We start from the raw sequence: 23,952 nt of genomic DNA, 5'->3' as shown, positions 1-23,952 counted from the left end.
GGGAACATTTGAGACCTTGCTTTCCAGCATCCGTCATCAGTTTGGCTTAAATAAACTCTTAGAAAAATTATTTTAGCCCGGCTGGTATGGCTAAGTGGTTGAGCATCAACTCATGAACTGGGAGGTCATGGTTTGATTCCCAGTCAGGGCACATGCCGTGGTTTCAGGCTTGATCCACAGAAATCAGCCAATCAATAATTTTCTCCCATCATTGATGTTTCTTCTTCTTCTTCTTCTTCTTTTTTTGTAAATATATTTTATTAATTTTTTACAGAGAAGAAGGGAGAAGGATAGAGAGTTAGAAACATCAATGAGAGGGAAACATAGATCAGCTGCCTCCTGCAACACCCCCTACTGGGGATGTGCCCGCAACCAAGGTACATGCCCTTGACTGGAATTGAACCTGGAACCCTTCAGTCCGCAGGCCGATGCTCTATCCACTGAGCCAAACCGGTCAGGGCTCATTGATGTTTCTATCTCTTCTTCTCCCTTCCTCTCTCTGAAATCAATAAAAATATTTTTTTAAATTATTAAAACAAACAAACCTGCACACAGACGTTTACAGCAGCTTTGTTCTTAATTGACAGAACGGGAAGCAGCACAGACGTCCTTCGGCAGGTGGGTGGATGAATCACCGTGGTCCACCCAGCCAGGGGGATATTATTCAGCACCGAAAAAAATAAGCTGTCAGGCCATGAAGAGACACAGAAGAACCTGAAATGCACGACTAAGTAACAGAAACCAACTGAAAAGGCTACAGACTGTGTGACTCCAGCTGTGCGACATCTGGAAAAGGCAGCGCTGTGGGGACAGTGAAGACCATGGTGGCCAGGGGCTGGGGGGAGGGACGGGAAGGGGGGCAGAGGATTTTAGGGCCGTGAAACTACTCTGTGTGGTACTATGATGGTGGGCACATGCCATTACACATTGTCCAGCCCCACAGAACGCACAACCCCGAGGGTGACCCCAGTGCACACCGTGGGCTCTGGGTGATGATGTCAATGCAGGGGCACTGACTGTTACAAACGCCCCGCCGGGTGGGCTGTGAGTAGGGGGAGGAGCTACAGGGAACTCTCTGTACTTTCTTCTTAATTTTGCTGTGAACCTAAAACCACTCTAAATAAAGGGAGATTGTAGTTCACGTTTCTGAGAAACCCCAGGTCGAGCTGACCAAATAAACGTAGAAACACAATTAATAAGCTTGATCCAACAGATAAACATAGACACACGCTCAGCCAGGAGGGAGTGCACAGGCGTTTACAGGAGCTGTGTGGCTCCTGGGAGCCCAGGGCGGGGCTCAGGGGCCCTGCCCTTTAGTCTGACAGCTGATGTGGCTGAGGGTGTGGAAGCTGGGAACCAGTTAGAAGGCGGCCCAATGACTGCCCCCTGCTGGCCAGGGGCTGCAGACGAGGGTGCAGGTGGGAGAGCTCTTGAGGCGAGGGCTGGGTGTGGAGAACCCACCCTTTTCCAGCCTGGCACCTGGCTGGGAGATGTCACCCCTCCCGAGACAGGAAAACAGGGAGGCAGGCCTGGCCACAGGGCTGGAGGGGCTGAGGGACATTCGAGAGCCGGGAACCAAGAGGCAGAGGCTGGAGCCATGGAGAGGAGGCCAGAACCAGTGCCCCTGCTCCTTCTCAAGGAGCCCTGGCACCTGGGCACTCATTGGTGAGCACCGACTGCGTCCAAAGCTCCCAAGTCCCTGGGGATGAGCCTGCTGATGGGCCTGCAGCAGCAGGAGGAGTGGCCCGTCTGTCCCGGTCGCCAAGCCGAGGCTGCACCGCGCCCTCCACCCTCTTCCATACGCCTCCAGAGCTCAGTGAGCTGGAGTTGGAGGGTGTTCTGCAAACCATTGGAGGGTAGGAGTCAAGTTGTGGGGGGCTGCCTTCCCCACCGCTGGCAGCCCGGACTCCTGGCCTTCAAGCCCCCACCCTCTGCCCTCGTCCTCCCTCCCCAGGGCTCATCTGGATACTTCTCTTCATTGCTGTCCAGCCCAGGGCTGCAGGGACCAGCGCATACCTGGGGCCACGCCCCAGCGCTGGGCCTCGGAAGGAGAAAACGTCCTCCTTGGAGTCAGGTCCTCATCCCCTCGGCCCAGGTGCTGGGTGCAGGAGTCCCCACTGGGCACCCGCCCTCTGAGCAAGCGGTGCTGCTCTGAGCTCATCTGCGACACAGCGAATAAGGAGCTAACGGTACCCACCCCTCACAGCTCTGGGCTGCCACCATGCACCCAGCCACTCTGGCCAGCCCCCGAGACCCACCTCTGTGACCATTCCCCTCCAGCACCTTCGGGCTCACTCCCACCCTCCTGCCCCATGACACCCCCACTCCCCACACTTCTTGTTGGGCAGTCCACAGGTTCTGGATGAGAAGCCCAGTGTGTGGGGTTTCCCTCCTGAACATTGGGGACCCTCTGAAGCATCTTTAGCAGGGGGACGGCAATGTGGAGGGCAAGAGGACAGACAGACTCAGACAGACCCACAGCTTCTGCAGCCATTTGCCGAACGGTCAAGACCCCGTCACCGACAGCAGCTCCCCGTGGTCTGGCCTCCACGTTCTCAGCACCAACCAGAAAGGCAGACCCGTCTGGACGCTCCCTCCGCGAGCCTGGAGACCGCCCTCTGCCCTGCGCCTGCAGCCAGTGTCTGCCCTGGCACTCAGGACCTGGAGGCTTTGCAGGGGCTCTCAGCACGGCCACGTTACAGTCAGATGTGACCACACTTAGAGTGAGCGCACAGCGCACACTCCACAGCGTGGCCGCCGCCTCGGGAGGAGGGCCCCTGCCTCCAGAGCAAGTCAGAGGGAGGGCACGCATGGCACCCTCGTCACAGACACAAAGTACGAAACATGTTTTTATTTTAGATCAAAGTACCGAGCAGATCCTTGCAAAACAACATACAAAGTAGAACTCAGATGCTTGTCCCCCAAGCTGCCCCTGAGCACCAGTGAGAAAACCAAGCCTACCGATCGCTTTCCCCAACCAGAGCACAGGCCAGCATGCCCCACCAGGCAGGGGCGGGGTGGCAGGTATGGTGACCCCTCGCCAGCAGCTAGGGCCCCTGGAGGATGGTGGATCCCTCCCCGCACCCTTGCGGCTGGGCGTTAACCTGAGCTGCCACTTTGTGTGTATGGCTCTGAAGTGAACTCTCCCCGGCCTGGTCTGAGACCAGCGAAGGGGCTGGAACGGGGGGAGGGGTGTGTGACTCTGACAAAGGCTCCACGGGCCAGATGAGGCTTCATTAGTAAACGGAGCTGATGCAGACAGGGACGCTGGGCCTGCCCACATTGCCCACCTAACAGGACTCATGACTCAATCAAGATGCACTTAAGAAAAACTGCAGACACAAACAAGAAAGTAAACATGAGGAAATCAGCAGACCCTTGAAAAGAGCAAACAAAACAGAGAAAACAAAGACAGCCTCAGGAGCTCCACGTGGGCGAGGCCACTGAGGTAGGGTCTGGGGCACTGGATGGATGGATGGACAGACAGACGGAGCCCAGTTCCCTTCAAAGCATGAGGAGGGCCTCTCCATGATGGGGCCCCAGAAAAGCATCCTCAGCAAGTCCCTGATGCTCGAGGGGCTCAGGCCGTCCTTGGGGACCTGCGCACGGCCCTGCCCGTCTACCTGATGACTCCAAGTCAGACCTGTGCGGGCCACGGACAGCCCTCCAGTGAGCATCTGGGCGTCCACCTTGAACCTGCGCTGGCCCTGGCTGTGCCCAATGGCGGTTTCTCCACACGCCCTAGAGCAACAGGCACAGCACCTCCAGGTGGGGGTCCCGGGGCTGAGGTCATGGTGGCCCCATCAGCATGTTAAACACAAGGCAACTGGAAGGTGCACCCCACCCTCCCGTCTTGCTCTGTTTATGCCTTCACCCCCAGGACCCAAGTGGCAGGACCTCCAGCCCTCGGTCACCTTCACGCAGGCGGTCCCTACAGCCATCTGTACACACTCTGGAATCCAGAGCAGATTCCGAAGCCTAGGCACTCGGCATGGTTTGGGTTGAAAAAGCTATAAATCAGACTCTTCCTAGAAGCCCACTAAACAGTTCACAGGAACACGCAGGGTGTGTGGGGCAGCCCTGAGCGCCAAGCATCTGCAGGCAGGCGGGCAGGGGCAGGGAAGCTCGTGCTGCTGGGCCCCTGAGCCCCTCTGCTCATGCAGTTGCCCCCAAGTCTGCACCCTAGACCCCAGGAGCCGGAGCCCCCAGACCTGAGCCCTGTGTCAACCTGACACACCGCCCACACCTGTTCCGGAGACGGGAGAGCAGAGTGCCCACCGCACTAAACCTACAGAAAACTGTGGGAAGATATCAAATCCATAGGATCCATGGCTTTCCACCCTTGGGGACGGTCCCAAGGCCTGTGCTAGCGGAGTGCCCAGCCGTGCAGCACAGCAGGTCCACCCGCAGTGCTGCCTGCTGTTCCGGCTGCAGTGAGGCCTGCACGTCCTCTCGTCTGGCTCCTGGTTGGGCCCAACGTGTAAACAGTATTAATAAGCAAAAGATGGAAAAATATATTTCCCAAGAAAATGGGGAAGTGCAGAACTCAAAGCCCAGCGGACGTCACGGGTTGCTGTCACCTTCTGCCCCTTTCTCCTCTCGATCCATTTTGATGTTTCCTCTTTGGTTCAGCAGCCCCATGTGACACACTGTGGCCTGAGGAGAGGGGCCAGTCCGTGCCCACCAGAGGCCTCACCCTCCACCACTGACTACTTGTGCTCGTGGCCCTCAGCCATGGCGGCCACCTCGATGGTGGCTGTGTGCTCCTCGGGCCCCGGGGCAGCCATGGTGCTCTCCACGGCCCCCGTGGGCACTGTCACGATGGTGCTGCCCCCGGGCGACACCTGGGCCACATTCTGCAGGGCGGGGCCCAGGCCCGGCAGGGTGAGCAGCTGCAGGGGGCTGACCACCTTGACCACAGTGCTGCCGTCCTGCATGGCGGCCGTACTCAGGACGGTGAGGCTGGATGCGTCCGGGTGGATCTCCACCGTGCCAGGGAAGGAGGTGCCTGACGAGGCCAGCACTGTGTAGCCCCCAAGCAGCGGCGAGGCAGGAGAGCTGGTGGGAGCCGCCTGGGGGCAGCCCTTGCCCAGCACAGGAGAAGGCAGGGTAGACATCACTTTGCCGATTGGCACGCTAGTCAGCTGGGAGACGGGCACGCCGGGGCTGAGGGCAATCTGGGCAGACTGGGTGAGTACTTGCGAGGCGATGGCAGCAGGCCCGGATGTGGCCCTCGCGAGACGGGGCCGCTTTATGGGGGGTGGCAGGGACACGGGTGTTAACGTCATGAGCACGTTGCTGAGGTGCTGGGACTTGTGCTTCAGTTCCTTGGCCCGTCGGCGGTGCTCGTCACACTGTTGCTCCAGGGCTGCAGGGACAGGACAGAGCGTCACTGCGGGGACGTGGGGACGGGGACAGGCACCACCGTCAGGGACAGGGAGTGTCAGACCACACACAGCCTGCCCCTCTGAGCTGCCACACATTCCAGTCCACCTACATTGTGCATGGAGAGCTGCTCTCGTGATATTAGGTATAAACTAGGTCAAAGCAGCACATGTAGCCAGCCAGCTCAACGTACACATCTGCACACCCACACATGCATCCCTTCACACATGGCTCATGCGCGCACACACACACATGCACACCCCACACGTCCAGACACCGAGGGGTGCTGGGAAAGACGGGCACAGCTGGCACAAACTGGGCTCAGGGTCACGGTCTGTCTTTTCACATCTCTGCCGTCTCCTCTTGTGAACAGCCACGCAGTGAGTCACAAGCTGCACGGTTTGAGCCTCAATGCCCCTGCTGACAATGCCAGTGCCCTCTTGTCCTCGCGGACTTCGGGCCCCACACCAGGGATGTAGGCACCCACGCACCGGCCAGGTCGCGGGCATACTGCTCCCGCGAGCGGTCCATCTGGCACTTGTGGCTGGCCAGCACCTTCTTCACCAGGTCCAGCATGCCGAAGTTCTGCACAATGTTGTTGAGCAGCACGGCATCTGAGGGTGAGACGGGCGCAGTGAGGACGGCCAGCCGACAGGACACAGTGGAGGCCCCTTCCACCACCAGAAGCTGGGCCTCAGCAGGCACATCCTGCGTCAAGGAGGGGCCTGGAGGAGCAGGACTAGCTGCCCACCCCCTGCAGGGGCTTCTGGGCTCAGCTCAGAGCTGTCAGGAGCAGGCTACCCCCACTCCAGCCTGAGCGAGCCAACCACCGGCCCTGCTCCGCAGGAAGGGCCCCGCGGGCAGCGCCCTCACCTTGGAGCTGCAGAGGAGGGTCCTGCACCCGCTGCTGCAGGCCTTTCATGGTCTCCACCATCTCCTGGTGGAACTCCTGTATGACCTCCTCCAGCAGGCCTGCATCCTTGAGCCCTCGCCAGAAGGCAAATGTGTCATCTGCGAGGGAAGGAGAGGCTCAAACAGCAGGAAGTCCTGCCCCAGCCCATGGGAGGACACAGCTCTGGGGTCAGCGGTGTTGCCCTTCCGAGCTGGGCAACAGCTCAGAGCTATCAGGCCAGTGGGCCGGCCCAGCAGGAGACACAGCCTCCAAACATGCATGCTGTCCACAGGCACAGCTCCCTGTTCTGTCCCGTCCTCCATGGGGCCCCGCCCCAGGGCCCCCCCCCCCCCCCAGAAGCCTACAGGAAGGACCCTGTACCTCCGATGGTCGTGGTCCAGTCACCGGAGTCCTCGCAGGTCTCTATGGTGATGGTAGCAGGAGACCCGTTCACTGCAACCAGGACAGAAGCAGATGAGCCCACCTGCCTCGCTGCGAAGCGGCCTTCATGCCGACTCACAAAGCTGACACACACACGCCCTGGCGCAGAGGCCCCACTGCCTCGCACTTGAACTGTACTTTTCACGTCTCATCGCAGGCACCTCCGACACACACGGAGCAGAGAACCGACAGGACCTCGTCAGCCACAACCCAGTCCAATCCCTCAACACGGGCTCCAAGGGTCAGCGAGCCTGGGCTGCACAGCGGGGTCCTGCCACTCGCTCGGCTGGGTCAGTGCCGATTGCTCCCCTCCCGTCTGCTTCACCGACCCCAGCACGTATCTCAGTGTCTCTCCATGTGCCGTTTCCAGTCAAAAGAGGTGAAGTTCTGGGAGACACGAGCTGCCACTAGGGCCTGCTGCACACGATCATGAAAAAGGGGCATCTGGCCATTGCGGCTGCTTTTGATAAAGACCTGGCTTCACAGAGACCTGGCTTAAAAACAAGATGGCGGCTGGCTCATGTTCGCACTAGCTTTTCAACCTGCCACGTCCACACCCAGCAAAGACATGGTGCGGGGAATGCCACACGCTTGGAGCAAACCTGCTCCTCGGTCAGGCTGACAGGTCCCCGAGCTGCACAGGAGACTCAGGCTGGGGAGCCACTGCATGGGTTAAGTCTAAGTAAAGCAGCAGACAGCCCCGTCTGGACCGTGAAGGGACGAGAGTTCAAAGAGCTAAATCCTGACCGGATGCGCCTGTGCCAACACAGTGGGCACTAACCGGCACACTCGGAGACTGGTCCTTCCTCAGAGATCAGTCACCCCATGCTGACCCCAGGTCACTCTACTGTCACAAAAGCTATGGGCCCAACAGGAGTGGGACATGCGTTTGGATGTGTCCCCTGGGGGGGGGGGGGATCTCTGTGGTGGCCCAGCCCCTCCACACTGTCTGGCGGCAGCACCTGGTACTCACATAGACCGCCAGCAGCTCGGCCAGGACTCGGGGCGTGTTTGGACGACGACAGCACCTCACGGCCGCCCAGCCTCCCTCTCCTCCCTCCAGTACAGGCCACACTCCCTCAAATATCCACCATCTGGTCAGCAAAAAGGACAGTCCCTGGCCACATGCAGTGCCCAGACTGACACCGTGCAGTGATCGTGTAGAGACAATGCAAGTGACATCACGGGAAACACCCACAAAATTATCACCAGGCAATCCGAAGGGGGAGCTCAGGACCTGGTTCCACTCTTAGATTTCAAAAAATCTATAGTCACAAAGTTGGAACGAATTCAGGGGTATTTCTACCCCTATGCGTGAGCGCCACAGACATCAACCTGAGTGCGTCACTAAGACACCAGAGCCCGGGCCAAGAAGGCACACACAGCCGAGCGCCAAGTGCTGCAGGAGTGCAGACCCCTGGGTGCAGCTGCAGGGGCAGCTGTGGGGGCGAGGAGCACCCTGCAGGTCAGAGCTGCAGGTGGGCCCTGGACATTGGCTTCATCACTCTGTATGTGCTCCTACGTAGGAGTTTCTATGTTTTATAACAAAAGTGGCTTAAAAAGAAAAAGTGCTTGGATCGTCCCTGCCAATGAAATATCAGTTCAGACTTCTGCAGTGAGGGAGGAGGTGGCCACTGACCATGGGGCCCAGGGGCCCAGTTGCCCAAGCTGAGGGGCACATCTGCTCATCCAGCTCCATGGCCAGCAGCAGAGGGGCTGGGTGACACCGAGCAGGCATGGCACATACCATCAGCCGTGGCGGGTGTGAGCGGGAGGTACTCGGCCGATGTGGGGCTACTCAAGGACACGCGGGCTCCCGAGAGGTCGATCTTGGTGCTGCGGCAGGTGTTGGAGCAGACCTTGTCGTGCTGGTAGAAGTCCAGCTCCCCAGAGTCCATGATCTTCCTGTGCAGGAGACAAGCTCCCCATGTGTGCCCGCGCCATGGCCAGGCCATCTGCGCAAATGACTGGACCCAAACATATCGCTCAACCCCCCACTAGGGCGACCTCAGGTCCCAGGAGGGGTAACCCAGGCCACATCAGGAGGCCAAAGGAGGCTCCCTGACAGGCCTGTCCAATAGCCTAGCACCGTGGTCAGCAAACTGCGGCTCGCGAGCCACATGCGGCTCTTTGGCCCCTTGAGTGTGGCTCTTCCACAAAATACCACGGCCTGGGCGAGTCTATTTTGAAGAAGTGGCGTTAGAAGAAGTTTAACTTTAAAAAATTTGGCTCTCAAAAGAAATTTCAATCGTTTACTGTTGATATTTGGCTCTGTTGACTAATGAGTTTGCCGACCACTGGTCTAGCACAGAGCTCTGGGTCCGTGAGTGGACTCACTGCAGCCAGGCATGTGGCCCTGACCAGTGCTGGTGCCCTGGGGGAACAGTGAGGCCGCAGGAGAGCAGACCCACGGTGCACAAAGGTGCTTTCGGTGGCACAGGCTGGCAAGGAGGCGAGTAAGAACCTGCCAGGAGGAGCCTCATGCCTCTGAGTCCCCGCTGCAAAGTCGAGCTGCGTGTCAGATGCTCCACAGGGCCTCCTGCCTCACTCTCCGTGGGCACCGTGTTTGCACCGACCTTCCTTCAGTGAAATGGGCCATCGCCTTCCCACAGCTCTGACACCCAGACACTTTATAGAAAACCAGGGACACCTGGATGGGCTTAGGGAGAACTGTGAGCACCATGGGCCTGCCTGCTCGAGGGCAGGAGGCATGACAGCCGCTGGGTCCCTGGCCTTGAATATCTGCCTCTCTAAGGCCAGACTGCAGTTCACCAGGAGTGGCCAGGGTCATGGTCAGGGCTCCACGTGAGGGCCACAGGCGCTCCTGCAGCACCGTGTGTGGCCAAGGACAGCAAGAACCACCCTCTGGGGAACAGGCATGAAGGACAGAAGCCCCGTCAACAGCAAAGTAACCCAATCTAGCTACGCCAGACACGGCGAGACTCGTCTCTGGACGGACATGCTACGGGGGCCATGGGGCGCGTGGGGCAGAGGGCAGGGACAGACCAGCAGGGTGCTCCTCCCAATCAGGAGGAGTTGTGACACCAAAACAGGAACTACTGATGCGTGAGAACCAGGGGGCAATATTCCTGAGGCTGTGAATGTGAAGGCTCGAGTCAGAAGGGGTCAGAAGGCCATCTGCCACAGGCCCCACCCCGGGGCACCTGTGGAACAGACACGGGCGAGAACCCCATGCAGAAGAGAGAGCCTGGGCCAGGCTGCCGTGGCCCCAGGGTTTCAGATTGGCCGCCAGTGTGGAGAGCCGGGAGCTGCCAGGGGCTCACACTCCTAATTAGTGCCCGAGGGAAGGGCGTCTCTGAGGACAGAGGGCACTCCTTACCAAGGGCAGGCGCAGCCCAGCATACCCGCTCCTCATCACAGGGCAGCCACGGTCCAGACCAAGACCCTCTGCAAACTCGCAGGCACCAAGGGCCAAGTAGACTGACCCGCAGCCGCCAAACACAGACACAGTCTGGACAGGCAGACCCAGAGCCAGAGGACAGTGTCTGGACGACTGGCAGGGGAACATGCACCACAGGTTAAAGACGGGGCTCTTGACAAGCACTCCCAGGTCTGAGGACGCCACCCACCCGTGACCTGGTACTCTGCATGCGCAGCGGGAAAGCTGGCTAAGAGATGAGCCAGCGCCGATCGGATGTGCAGACGCTGTCACACCCACGGGGCCTCCGGGTAAGCACCGGCGGAGCTCCGAACGAGACGACGAGACCACAGGAGGCCCACCTGAGCATGATGCCGTTCATCCGGATGGCCCTCTTCCAGTCCTTCAGGGTGGACTTGCCGGCCAGGTGCACAAACTCCTTAGGGCTGATGACATGCTCATCATACTGCAGAGGGAACACAGCAGAGCCGTCAGGATGGCACCTCCCACCACCTGCGCTCCCGCCTGACCTTTCCGAGCCCAGCACGGCCCCGGGAAGGGATGCAGGATGGAGGCAGAGCACCGGCACAGAAGAGCCGCAGGCCCACTCAATCAGACACAGGACTCAGCCAGCAGCAACCCTGGCTTGGGGAAAGAACAACTCGGGTGAAACAAGGTGTGGCCCTCCTGCCTGCACAGGCCTGGCTTCCTGCTGTCTGCCCAGGAAGTGAGTGGCACTCTCTCACTCTAGACAGGACCCAGGACATCTCACACATAAATTATCCCATAATTAACTTACACCTCTATTATGTCAAAATAACACAGGACACAATGTATAAGGGAGCTGTGAACATCCCCTGTGGCCGCCCCATCCCACCTCTCATACCGTCCCTCAGGGACACCCTCCCGTCCGTGTTGAAGCCAGGGTGTGTCCTCCCTGGGCACAGGCGCTGGGCCTGGGAGCCCCACCATGGCTGGAATTCAGACGGCCCAAGAACATAAAATACCCTATTCAGTCTTGTTAAACGAGCAATCATGGGAACCAACGAATCCAGATAAAACTGCATTTACTAGTACTTAGAAAACAAGCAGGCTAGGGGTGGGAGGGTCAGCGGTCTCGGCAGAGGCAGAAAAGAAAGTTCCAACCGTGGCCCGGACAGCCCACTGGACCCCCTGCTATCGGCATCAGGTCAAGCTCAGGTTACCCAGCCGCCTCCTCTGTCTCCATCAGACGTAGGTCGGTCATGGCAAGTGAGGCCACCCTACATTCCGAAGCAGGTCCCCTTTCTCTCACTGAGTCCAGGGAGAGTCGGCCCACCCTCACCCGGTCGGGGACACAGACACAGCCCATGTAGGCAGAGTCCTACTCAAGCCCCGCCAGCCGGCCATGCATTTGATCCTGTTAGAATCTGCCTAAGACATGTTATCGATGTTGCAGCGTCTGTCACCCTGCGATTTACCACAATTTCCGCTCCTTTACTCTCCACGCCTCCCTTCGCCTAAAGCTCCTGACGGATCATCTGCCTGAGTCGCTTGGCCCCTCGACCCTGAGCTGGAACAGCAGCCTGGGAACAATCGTCTGACTTGTGTTTGTTCTTCTTCCTAAGTGGATGCAGCGCTCACATTCGTCTGTGCTCGGTACTGGAAGCTGGGCGCTGTGTTTCTGACCACAACCTGCAGGAGCTTCACTCTCGCTTACATCGCGGAGCCCAGGAGAAGCCTGTTTCCTTCCACTTTCTGCTTGAGGTCAGCTTCCCAGTGAGGACTCGCTTCACATCCGCTTCCTGACAACAAGGTTCTCCACAGAACCACGCACCACGCTCAGGAAATTGCCATGCATGTGTGACCTCACCCAAGGCAGCAAGCAGCCTTCACCAAGTGTCCCAGTGACAGCCGCTAGAGCCACTTCCTCTGCGATGCAGGCCCCGGCCCAGACTGGGCTGTGCCTGGCTGGCAGTCTCCTCCCCTTGAACTGGAGCGGCACCTGGCATCCCTGTCTTCGCAGCGTGTAGGTCACCGTGTTGTAGCCTGTCCCTCAGTCCTGCCCGCCCCGCGCCAGCTCCCTGTGCGGGTGCTGCTGTCCCTCTGCCATCGCTGCCTCGTCAACGACGGTATCTGACGCAAAGCTGTCACCAACCACTCCCGCTCCATCACCCCTAGTGCTGTTGGTTTTCTAATGCGAGAGGTTTCCTGCTCACTATCTATTTGACATAAATGACAGGACATACTCGGCAACCACATGGCTCGCAGGTTCTATTTTACTGGAGTTACAATCCAGACTGTCGCAAATCATGCTGCCATTCACTTGTCCCACGGAGCGGTGGGCAGTCCCTGAGCTGACACCCAGAGCTTTATTCACACAGGCTGGGACCCGAGCCTCCTGGACTAGGACACCCTCTCTCCATCCTGGACATGCTCAGACCCGCTGTGCTCTCTGTGCGGCGCTCAGAGCCGCCGTCGAGGCCCCTGGTCCCCTTGCCCTCTCCTGCGGCTTGCTTTCCAGATGCCTGTGTTGCCACTGCCCTCCCATGGCAAGTAGCTCTCCCTCTGCTCTTTCCTGTGCCCTCAGCGAGTCCTGCTGCCCTTGAGAGCCATTCCTCCTCTGCTGCCCTCGCACACGGACTGCTCCCTCCTGAACTACCTCCACAAGCTCACGGCCCTGGAGCAGGGCGCTCACACTCACTCCTGGCCTCTCCACAGCTGTCCTGGGAGGACCCCGCCCTTGCAGCTGGCACCCAGAATCCTCACCTGCACACACTTCACATTGATGCCGGGGCACACGAACTTCCTCCAGATCAGGTTGGCTCTGCTGTCCCCACAGGTGATGGGGTACACGATCTCAGCCTCCATGTTCTCCCCCTCTTCAGTCATCTTCACTTCTCATGAGGTGTGAGGACAGGGAAAGGGTAAGACAGAAAGTCAGTCACAACCTCTCCCAACGCACTTCCTGCCAAAACACGTAACTACTAGCCCAGAAACCAGAAATCAGGATCCAGAAGGGGCCAGGGACAGGGCAGGGTGAGCAGGGGCACCTTCTCAGTCCCAAGTTACAGTTTCAAGTTAACTCACACAATCAATTCAATGACATTAAGCAACAGTTAACTACATTAAACGATAGTTAACTACAGTAATACTAGCATAAGTGCATTAAACTATGTTCAATTGAAGAACCACTTGAAGACATAAAATCAAACTCTACTTGGGATAATTCCAGAGAAACATATTCATCATGTTCCGAGTTCTAAGGCCCTTAACGTTACGTGTTATAAAGAATGTTCACTACCACTCGTGATAATTCTAAGCAGAGCTTCACCCACAGCCGCAGTTCAGACACAGCCAGGCCACCCCCGGAAGGCCCTGCGGCCTGGCTTCCACTGGGGCCCAGGCTCGGCTCTGGCCCGGAAGCCTGTCCTCTTGGGAAAAACTGTCCCACCAGCCGCCGGCAGACACCTACCTAACACGGCTTCCTTGAGCTGTGAGGACGCTGTGAAGGCAGCTGCAGCGGCCGCAGCCGCGTTCTCAGTCTCCATGTTGTCCTCACTCAGGTCGCCTCTGGAAGAGGAAGAAGGGGAGACATCAGCAAGCCCCAAGGACAGTGTGCGTCTCTGCTGCTGCTCCGTGGCACTTCCTAGTTTAGTCCAGAAGTCCAGTGGCCGTGCAGGTCAGGGGACCTTCACTGATGGTCACCAAACTACAGCCCCCAGCAGGTGTTTCTCCAAGTGGGCGGTTTTGCTCACAGCTGTGTCTCAGGTACCCGAAATGTTCCTGGCACATGAAACGAATTTGTGGAGATCACCAGCACTTTGGCAGGAATTCTATACCCCCATATCTTTAAAAAAATTTTTATTCCTGCCCTAACTGGTTTGGCTCAGTGCCATGTCCCCCTCTCCATTTGCCTGCGGACTCAAGGGTCCCAGGTTCGATTCCGGCCGAGGGCATGTACCTTGGTTGCGGGCACATCCCCAGTAGGGGGTGTGCAGGAGGCAACTGATGTTTCTCTCTCATCGATGTTTCTAACTCTCTATCCCTCTCCCTTCCTTTCTGTAAAAAAAAAAAAATTAATAAAATATATTTAAAAAATAAAATTTTTATTCCTATTATAATGATTTCTCATGGGCATAGAAACTATCCAAAAATATAATATTTTAGAAAGAAAGGTCAGATCTGCAGAGACTCCATCACTGTGCACCACCGAGCAGGTGTTTACCCCAGGCCTGCACCTGGATCATGGTGGCACCTGGGGTGCACAAGGATCCTAGGAAGGTGAGGGTGTTGTGAGCGACAAGAGGACCGGCATCAAAGCAGCAGCAGAGAAAGCCAGGCCCCAGGAGGGAGGCCGCCCAGGAAACGGGTGCTGAGCGCACTGGCTAAGGGACCTGGGGATATGCCGCCGGCCCTGGGGCAGTCCTGAGGGCAGTCAGGGCAGCACCACTGGGGGTGCAGGAAGAGGGGCAGCAGATGCAAAGGCTCTCGGAGGGCAGGTTGTGGCGGGGGCAGGTAGGGAGTCAGGAAGGAAGGGAGGGGGAACAGCAGGCTGTGGGGACCATGGGCAGTGCTCAGGGAATCCCTACAAGGCCCAACCACCTGCCCCGGATTTCTGGGTTCACTGGCACTGAGGTTCTACCCACCTGCCCGTCCCACCCCTCACCACACACCCCCAGGGTCAAACTTCCACCATGGCCTGTGCCCTGCCTTTATCCTCCTGACATGGGATCCTACCTGCTCCCTCCCCACAGGCCTGTACTGGCTGACTTCAGAGCTGCTCTGAGAGTGGGGGCTGGGGAGGCCTGGAAGGGCCGGGGATACTGCCCTGCCATGTCCCCCTCTCCATTTGCCCAAAGCTTTACCTCACCTCCACCCAGGTCAGAAATGAGCTGACCGGAGGGCACACTTGGGATCTGGTCTTTGGGACCCATTGGAAGTGCCAACTACATAAGGAAGAACACTGAGTGAGGCCACACCTGACGAGTCATGGACTCAGAGGGGCAGCTGTCCTTTCAGGCCAGAACTCTGGAAGGCAGGGGTGTGGGCAGAACAGGAAAATAGGCTCCTTCCACACAGGAGAGCCAGGGCGGTCCCAGGGAGGAAGTGAGTCAAGAGTGGGACAGGAAGCAGCATTGCAAGAGGGCCCAGCATTTAAGGAGCAGAGCCAGGTCCCTGTCACAGGCCACCTACAGGGGAACACCAAGACTAAAGGGTATCCGGGAGGCAGACACAGGAGCAGAGGTCTCCTGCCCACAACCCCTCTGCCCTCGTCCTCCCACACAACTTGGGGACGAATCTCCCCCCGCCCCCCCCCCCCCCCCCCCCGCCGCGGCAGTAAACATTCACTTTACTAAAGGAAATGTAAATCAGAGCTGCTGTCGGACTACAAACGCTCCTTTCAGCCCAGCAGGTGTGACTCAGTAGTTGAGCGTCAACCTATGAACCAGGGGGTCATGGTTTGATTCCCATCAGGGCACATGCCCAGGTTGCGGGTTCGATCCCCAGTGTGGAGTGTGCAGGGGGCAGTCGATGGATGATTCTCACTCATCACTGATGTTTCTATCCCTCTCCCTTCCTCTATGAAATCAATAAAAATATATATTTTTTAAAAACAACACTACTTTCTTCTCATGTCACCATGACAAAGCAGTGGGTGGAGGCAGCCTGGGTTGGTTGTCACAAGGAAGGAACACTCCCAAGTTCTCCCCAAATATCCAGCCAGGAAAGGAATCTGTGCCCACAAAGTCATTAGCTCGCTTCCACTCCGCAACTTCTTCCTAAACGTGGGGCAAGAGTAAGTCTCAACTTCCCACTCGTAGAACATAAAACATTTCAGACAAAGAGAAGAAACATCTCCAGGGCCCTTGGCTGCCTCCTACCTCAGTGCCCTCCGGGCCCTATGACTCGGGGGTACACAGCCAGACCCCACGAGGTTCTGCAGCTTCTCACCCGCTGCTGGAGGATGAGAGCCCCAAGCAGCACGCTGAGAGCCTCCTTCGCCAGCGCCCCAGACACTGAAGGGAGTGCATGCCAGACCACCCAGCAGGACCAGGTGCACAGGCCCCAGCCAGAGTGCCTGCCTGGCCAGCCCATGGCCCTAGCGAGTGGCAAACACAAGTTCAATGCACTGAGTTCCGTGGTGGTTATGCAGCAGTGTCAGTGACACAGAAACTATCCGGAAGTGGTGCTGCCACCACATTCTGGGGAAGACAGCAATGGGGCAGCCAGAGCAGGAGCAGCAGGCTACACAGGGGCTGTACCAGGCAGTGGAGGAACCACTGGCAACAATGTAGCCAGTCCCTGAAAAGAGTGAAACTCGCAACAGGACTTGTGGTGGAGAAGGAAGGTGCGCACAGCTCTGGGGAGTGCAGATGCTGATGCAAGAGGGAGCTGCCCACCCTGTGGTTGCAGAGATGACAGGAAACACACGGTCACATGGTTTTGTGTTCAGGCCAGGCCTGGCCAGACAAAGGACTCCTATGAGTCCCCAGGGCATGGTTTCCAAGCGGGGGGGGGGGGGGGGGGGGGGGGTCCTCAAACACCCCTGGAACCAAGATGCAGATCCTAAACCAGCACAAAACCAAACCAGAAAAGCGCAGCAGTGAATGGATCTCATCTGTGCGCCTGCAGGACTCAGGCCCAGCTGGGACAGGAACTGAAGGAACCCAGGCAACCTGGACAAGGAGACCCTCTGTCCCAGCCCCGCTCCCAAACAGCAGGTGTCTGCCTCTGGGACAGGGAGGGGGCATGCTGTTGTGGACTGAACTGTGTCCCCAAATTCACATGTCAAAGCCTAATCCCAGTGTGACTGTATCTGCAGATTTGGTCTTCAGCAGGAAATTAAGGTCAAATGCGGTCAGAAGGACAGGCCCCAATCTGAGAGGACTGCAGTGCTCAAACCAGAGGAAGAGACTGTCTCTACCAGGTGAGGCCACACGAGCAGGGAAAGTCCTCCCCAGACACCAACCCTGCAGACCTTGATCCTGGACGTGTGGCCCCGGGACACAGAAGTGACGTCCCCGGTGAGCCACCCTGTCCACAGTGCTTTGTTATGCCAGTCAAGCTCATCAGGACACGCCTTCTGGGCACTGGGGATGCTGATGAGAGGGCTCAGTGAGTCACCCACACGCTGGGGCACAGCTGGGAAGTCGCCAGTGTGGGGCTGGACATTCCCCATCAGGCCACGTGCCTGGGTGGGGTGGTGCGAAGACTGGGCTCAGTCGGACCCAAGCATCCCATGAGGTGCCTATTGTAAGGGCTCCTCCCAGCACCCAGCACAGCCGGAGGAGGCAGCGTGGTCTTTCCCACCGAAGGTCACTTCTGCCCACTGTGTTCACCAAGAGCCATCTCCAATCCACGGGAAGGGGCTTGGGTGCCACCTCCGAGCAGGGCATGGCAGGTCGCTGCAGAGCAAGTGTGCGGAGACACCAGGGAAGCCCGCCCATAGCGGCGCACCGACAAGCTACCAGAGGTTCAGGTGGGAAACCCACAGGCTCAGTCACACGCGCCATCAGTGCAGCTAGAACCCAGCAGAGTTGGCTGCCTCACTGTGTGCGCAAGGATGGAGAACGAGCCCAGCCCTGAGAGGAGCGTGCGGCAGGCGCGAGGGCGAGGGCGGCCAGCACCCCGCGCAGCAGCTGCACACAGACTGCAAAGCGGCGACAACCCAGTGTCCTGTGTGCACTACAGGCACTGCGCCCGGGCTGGGCCCTGGTCTAGAACCTTCCTCCAAACATCCTGTTAGACAGGGGCTAGGCCAAAGCTTGCCCTTGTGGTCAGTGACAGCTGAGGTCAGTCTGAACGGGACACACTCAGGACACAGCCAAGATGACCCACAGGGAGCCGGCCTACTCCAGCCCCTCGAAGGCGACAGGTGGGGCTCGGCGAAAGGAAGCCAGCAGTCAGCTCACACGCCAGCTTCTTTGCCAACTAGTATTCTATGTGGACGTCTATTGTAAGAGATGGGGAAGAAAACGCTGTTACCCTGAGGAATATCAGGAAACTACTGGCTCTTCATTTTGAAACAACAGTTCCCAATTGTCTCTCTTATCAAGAGGTGTGTTCAGAAATGAGCCACATGACCGGGGTGATGCAGGAGTCCAGGGCAGGGATAGAGCATTATCACTGTCCGGGCTAACGTGATGTCCCCATTTGTCCTGCACACTCTGCACTGACATGGACTCCAGTCTGGATCAGAATGACGATGACAAAGGGGAACTCCATAGGCCTCACACTGTGCCAGATGCTGCCATCCCACGCCCCCAGGCACAGGCCTGTCCTTACCCGTGGGCAGCCAGGTTGGTTGTCACCAGCACGGTCTTGACCTCCTCCATGCCACTGCCGTCCACCGCGGTGTCGGGTGTCGTCACCACCACCACCTCCTCCATGTGCACACTGACATCCGGGGTCGCCATGGCTCCGCCGAAGAGGACACCCAGGACTGAGACGTCACTCTGCCAGGACCCCAAGTCCTAGAGGAAACAACAGGCAGGGCACAGGGTCACAGAAGGTCCGCATGTCTGCACAATACAGCTCACTGTCGCTGACGAGTCACTCTCAGTCCCAGCACACACTTTCTGACACAAATGACAGCAGGAAAAGGGCGATCCCGGCTGCCGTCTGGTGAGGATGGACTGGCACAACTGCCTGTCCTGGCCGCTGTGAGGGCCGAGGTCCCTGAGCAGAGCGACTGAACAGGCAGGCACCTGGGCCTGATGATGCAGTCACAGCACGTGTGGGAGAGGAGGCCAGGATCCCGGCAGACTCCCAGCAGGTGAGTCTCTGGTTGTTACCTATCCCGCCACCATGTCCCGGCCACAGCCAGAGCTCTGCCTAGAAAGCAGTTGCAAACAGGTCCTAGGCTGGGGAAACGGAAGGAAACCCACACAACTACCTGCAAAAGAGCCTGGAAGTTTCCTACAAAATAGGTGTGCTCCTCCTCCCACAAGTCCAACAACCCCACCTCCAGACACAACGGCCAAAATAACTGTGAGGTGGGACTAACACAGATCCACACACCCAGCTTGTGACAACAGGACTCACAACAGACACAGGGAGGGGACCAGCCTATACAACCATCAACAGCTGTCCTCACCCAAATTTCAAAAACAGAGCACTAAGTGATGTGAACAACAAAAGTTACTTCACAGAGAACTGCTGGAGTTTAGACACCATCTTCATCTTCCCAGCCCCTGGAGGAGCCAAAGACCATGTCCAGTTCTTGGCACCAAGCTTGGGTTCCACTAGTGAAAACTGAGCACCAACTAATTTAGAGGTAAGATATGAAAAAGTATTTTTGAAATAGCATTCTTGGGCATAAATCCTATCTAATAAAAGAGTAATATGCAAATTGACCATCACTCCAACACACAATATGGCTGCCCCCATGTTGTCAAAGATGGCTGCCCCCATGTGGACACAAGATGGCCACCACAAGATGGCCAGAAGAGGAGGGCAGTTGGGAGGGACCAGGCCTGCAAGGGAGGGCAGTTGGGGCGATCAAACCTGCAGGGGAGGGCAGTTAGGAGTGACCAGGCTGGCAGAGGAGGGAAGTTGGGTCGACCGGGCCTGCAGGGAAGGGCAGTTGGGGGGACCCAGGCCTGCAGGGGAGAGCAGTTGTGTGGACCAGGCCTACAGGAGAGGGCAGTTGGGGGGGACTAGGCCTGCAGGGGAGGGCGGTTAAGGGCAATCAGGCTGGCAGGGGAGCAGTTAGGGGGTGATCAGGCTGGCAGGCAGAAGCGGTTAGTGGCAATCAGGAAGGCAGACAGGCGAGCAGTTGGGAGCCAGCAGTCCTGGATTGTGAGAGGGATTGTCCAACTGCCCGTTTAGCCCGGACAGTGATAATGCTCTATCCCGGTGGGATCGGGCCTAAACGGGCAGTTGGACAATCCCTCGAGGGGTCCCAGATTGGAGAGGGTGCAGGCTGGGCTGAGGGACACCCCCACCCCATGCACAAATTTCGTGCACCGGGCCTCTAGTATAAATATAAAAGCCTAAGCAACCAACCGAACAACTGGTTGACAGGTCGCTATGATGTGCACTGACCACCAGGGGGCAGACACTCAATGCAGGAGCTGCCTCAGTGCACTCCCACAATGGGAGCACCACTCAGCTGACCGACGGGCACCAGATGCCAGGCTCACGGCTGGCAAGCGCAACTGCAGCGGCGTGAGCCTCTCCCGCCTCTGGCGCTACTGGGGCGGCAGCAGCGGCAGAGGAGGCAGGCGCAGCAGAGCCGGGATGAGCGGGAGTGGCGAGGCACCTGGCCTGGGCTCAGGCTCCTCCCCGGCCGCCTGTCGCTTGGCACACTACTACATCTCCCAAGGGGTCCCGGATTGCCAGAGAGCACAGGCCAGGCTGAGGAACCCCAGCAGTGCATGAATCCATGCACGGGGCCTCTAGTATAAAAATAAGACAAAAATGTTAGTTCCTAAGATTAAGATCTGGCTTTCCAAGTCTTCTACAAAATTACAAACATTTGAGAAAGGGGGTCTACAGGAAGGAATCTCACAGGGTGATCTCACCTCAAACCCCTAACTGGTCATGCCCCAGGCCTATAACACCTTTAGTAAAATGTCTTTGCCTGGAGCCAGCCCTGTCCATTGTTTCTGTGCATCTAGGTTCTCACACCTTTGAATTGCCCCCTTGCAGACCTCTCCCTTTAAAGCTTGAGCACAAAATCTTGACTCTCCTGTAATCCAATCCAGGCCTGCCTTTCTCCCTTCCTTCCATTCCCTCCTTAATTCCAAACGCACAAAAGAAGCTGCAGACTGTAGTTCTGAGAAGCATTTTTCTGTCTGTCGAGGTCTTGCTTCCAGGCATTTCCTCTATTTGATTCTGACAAATTATTATAAAAATCCTCTGCCGGTCTGGCAGTTCTTACGTGGACACGTTCATGAAAACCCCACTAGAGATACGGCAGAGGTCACACACCAGGAACAGCATGGTTTCTTTGATCCTTTCGGTGTTCCAAATTTTTAATTAGTTGCCAAATTTTTCAAAGTTTACAAAGTTCACATTTTAAATTTAATTTCCAGCTTCTCTTGGAAAACGTTTGAGTCCCTGGAGGTGGTCCCCCTCGTTCTGCCTTTCCCAGAGAATCTGGGCTTCTAGTCCAGTCGGGGTGGGCTCAGATGAACCAGCTCTGGTCTCAACCACACTCTCGCCACACCCAGCCAGGATCCCACCCAGCCAAGCTGAGCTAGGCACCTTCATGTGCAGCCCCCAATTCATAAGAATTTGTTTGTGGCTCTGAAAAAACATTTGAGCAGCCACCCTTCCCAGGTCAGACATGAAATGGCTTATTATTTTAAGGCCTAGGTTTGAATACCTATACATATAAAAAGCCAGCGACCATAGACCATAACGCTGAAACGACCGGAATGACTGGTGGCTATGACACCCACTGTGGCCAGCGAACCAGCCAGTCAGGGGATGGGGCCAGCCAGCCAACCTCCCACGGCCCCTCCCCCTGGCCAGCCTGCCCCTAGACTCTCACACCCAGATCAAGGGCGGGGCCAGCCGGCCAAACACCCTTTCCCCCCCTACCCCTGATCGCACCCCCCACCCAATAGGGGGCGGGGCCGGCCAGCCAACCTCCCACAGCTCCTCCCCCTGCCAGGTCCCACCCCAGATCAGCCGCCCCACCCCAATCAGGGGCAGGGCCAGCCAGCCAACCACCCATGGCCTCTCCCCAAGGCTGCTGCGCCCCCCACCCCATTCAGGGGCGGGGCTGGCTGGCCCCGCCCCCAATTGCCCACAACCCCAATCGGGGGCAGGGCCCGCCAGCCAATTGCCTGCAGCCCCTCCCCCCAGGCGGCCCAACCCCAATCCACCCTATTGGGGCCAGGCCGGCCAGACCCCACCCATGCACGAATTCGTGCACTGGGCATCTAGTAGTTTTATAAGTATTCTAAATTCACAGAAACCATTGCATGTTTGTACATAGATATGCAAATTCCTCCCCCGCCCAGTGTCTCTCCTTACAATTTTTAAGACACTTCCCATGAAGAAATAATTTCTGGACAGTCCGCTTAATTTGTTGTATTTGGGGTTTATTTAATCATTTGAATTTACCCTTAATAAGACTGACATCGTCTTGTGCACTGTTGATGGGAATGTAATCTGGTACAACCACATGATCCAGCCATCCCATTTCTCAATATTCTTCTGAAGAAAATGAAATCAGACCTCCAAGATACCTGCATCACTGAGATACCTGCACCCACATTCACTGCAGATTTATTCATAGTAGCCAACGTATGGAAGCAGCCGAAATGTCATTCAGTGGTAAGGGGATAAAAATGTGGTCCAGCCGTACAATGACATATGTTAGCCTTAAAAAAGGAAATGCGGCCATCTGTGACAGCATGGATGACCTGGGGACATTATGCTAAGTGAAGGAAGCCAGACACAGAAGGACAAATACATGACTCTACTCACATGAGGATCTAAAACAGTCCAACTCACAGCAGCGGATGGAATGCTGATGAGGATGTGATATCAGTCTACAGTTTCAGTTGTTCGAGTAAATCCTAGAGACCTACAGCGTAGCATGGCCTATGCTTACCAACACTGCATCACATACTTGAAAGCTTGCTAAGAGGGTAGAACTTATGTCAAGTGTTTTTATCACAAATTAATAATAAGAGGGTGAGCGGAAACTTTTGGAGGTGATGGACACGATTGGTTTCCAGGTGTATACTTATCTCCAAATGCAAGTTGTATACAATTATGTACAGCTTTTTATATGTCCAAAAAAGAGAAAAAGACTGATGGAATTCAAACTTGTATTTGAAGTGTTAGCAAAGAAACAACTGGTTCAAGGGGAAAGAAACAGAACTGGTTCCACCAACTAAGTTAACCAAGTACCGGCAGGTCATTACCAGGAATGGGCCCATGCGGATTCAGCTCCCACCTGGGCCGCAAAGGCAAGGTTCCCAACGGGGGGACGTGGGGATTTGGCTCCCACCAGGCCCGCATGGAAACACGGTTCCTACCGAGGGGGCCGCGTGGACGCGTCTGCCACCCGGGGTCCCCGCGTGGACACGGCTCCCACCCGGGGGAAGGGTCTCGCGCGGACATGGCTAGCACCCGGATCCGGGACCGGGACCGGGACCGGGACCGGGACCGGGCCCGAGCCCCCGTCGCCCGCCGCCCGCCGCCTTCCCGCAAGATGGAGGTCGACGCCGCCGCCGACGCCGGCTGACGCGGGCCCGTGACGCCCGTGACGCCCGCCGCGCGCCACCGCCCCTCCCCCGCTCCCCTCCCCCCGCCGTAACGTCCTGACGCTCCGCAGGGACCCCTGACTGGACGGCGGCGCGCGGCAGAGCGAGAGGCCTCGCCGCGGGGGGCGGGGGGCGCTTACCTGGGCCGCGGCCGGGCCTCTGCGGGCGCCGCCGGGCGGGCGGACGGCGGTGACGGCGGCGGGGGCAGTGGGGGAGGCCGCGGGCTCCGCTCCTTGTTGGGGATTCGGCGGCGGCGGCGGCAGCCCGGGAGCGCGCTTTCTAGTGACGCAGGCGGCGGGGCCGCGCACGTACGGACTAGGGCGGGCCGGGAGATTTATTTGGCGTTCGGCGGGGAGACGGGCGAGGCCCAGAAATAAGGCCCGGTGGGGCCCGACGCGCGTGCGCGGTGGCACTTTGCTGGAGGCTTGCCCCGGGGCCCCGCCCCCGCCCGCCGGCACACCTACTGTGCGCCCGCACACCTGCCCGGCTCCGACAAACCACCTCCGTGGGTACGAGCCGAGAAAGAATTCGTAGGGAGTCTGGTTTAAGGACAGAGGGACGCGAGCGTGAACAGTAAGCCACAAAAACCAGATGCGGGTACACTGTCATCTGCGTGGGGGGTGCGATCAGGGGTAGGGGGGGAA

General features: G+C 57.7%; 1 protein-coding gene across 2 annotated transcripts; it reads right to left on the bottom strand.

Moving 5' to 3' along the window:
- Window positions 1-2,843: 2,843 nt before the first annotated feature.
- GMEB2 (glucocorticoid modulatory element binding protein 2) lies at window positions 2,844-23,685 on the bottom strand. 2 transcript variants are annotated; one of them, XM_079784272.1, is made up of 10 exons: window positions 23,449-23,685; window positions 18,366-18,553; window positions 13,552-13,649; window positions 12,846-12,976; window positions 10,460-10,563; window positions 8,466-8,623; window positions 6,659-6,730; window positions 6,259-6,396; window positions 5,877-5,999; window positions 2,844-5,368 (listed from the first exon to the last, which is right to left on the bottom strand). In XM_079784272.1, exons 2-10 carry the CDS (start codon window positions 18,494-18,496, stop codon window positions 4,710-4,712), a joined length of 1,614 nt encoding a protein of 537 aa, XP_079640398.1. In that variant the 5' UTR covers window positions 18,497-18,553; window positions 23,449-23,685; the 3' UTR covers window positions 2,844-4,709. The 2 variants fall into 2 exon arrangements, with proteins under 2 accessions (XP_079640398.1, XP_079640399.1); XM_079784273.1 differs by having other exon boundaries at window positions 12,846-12,973; window positions 23,449-23,682.
- Between the last annotated feature and the right edge of the window lie 267 nt (window positions 23,686-23,952).

Source organism: Cnephaeus nilssonii, assembly GCF_951640355.1.
Source record: "Cnephaeus nilssonii genome assembly, chromosome: 11".
In the NCBI taxonomy this organism is placed as follows: Eukaryota; Metazoa; Chordata; class Mammalia; order Chiroptera; family Vespertilionidae; genus Cnephaeus; species Cnephaeus nilssonii.
This window is presented reverse-complemented; position numbering and strand designations above follow the sequence as displayed.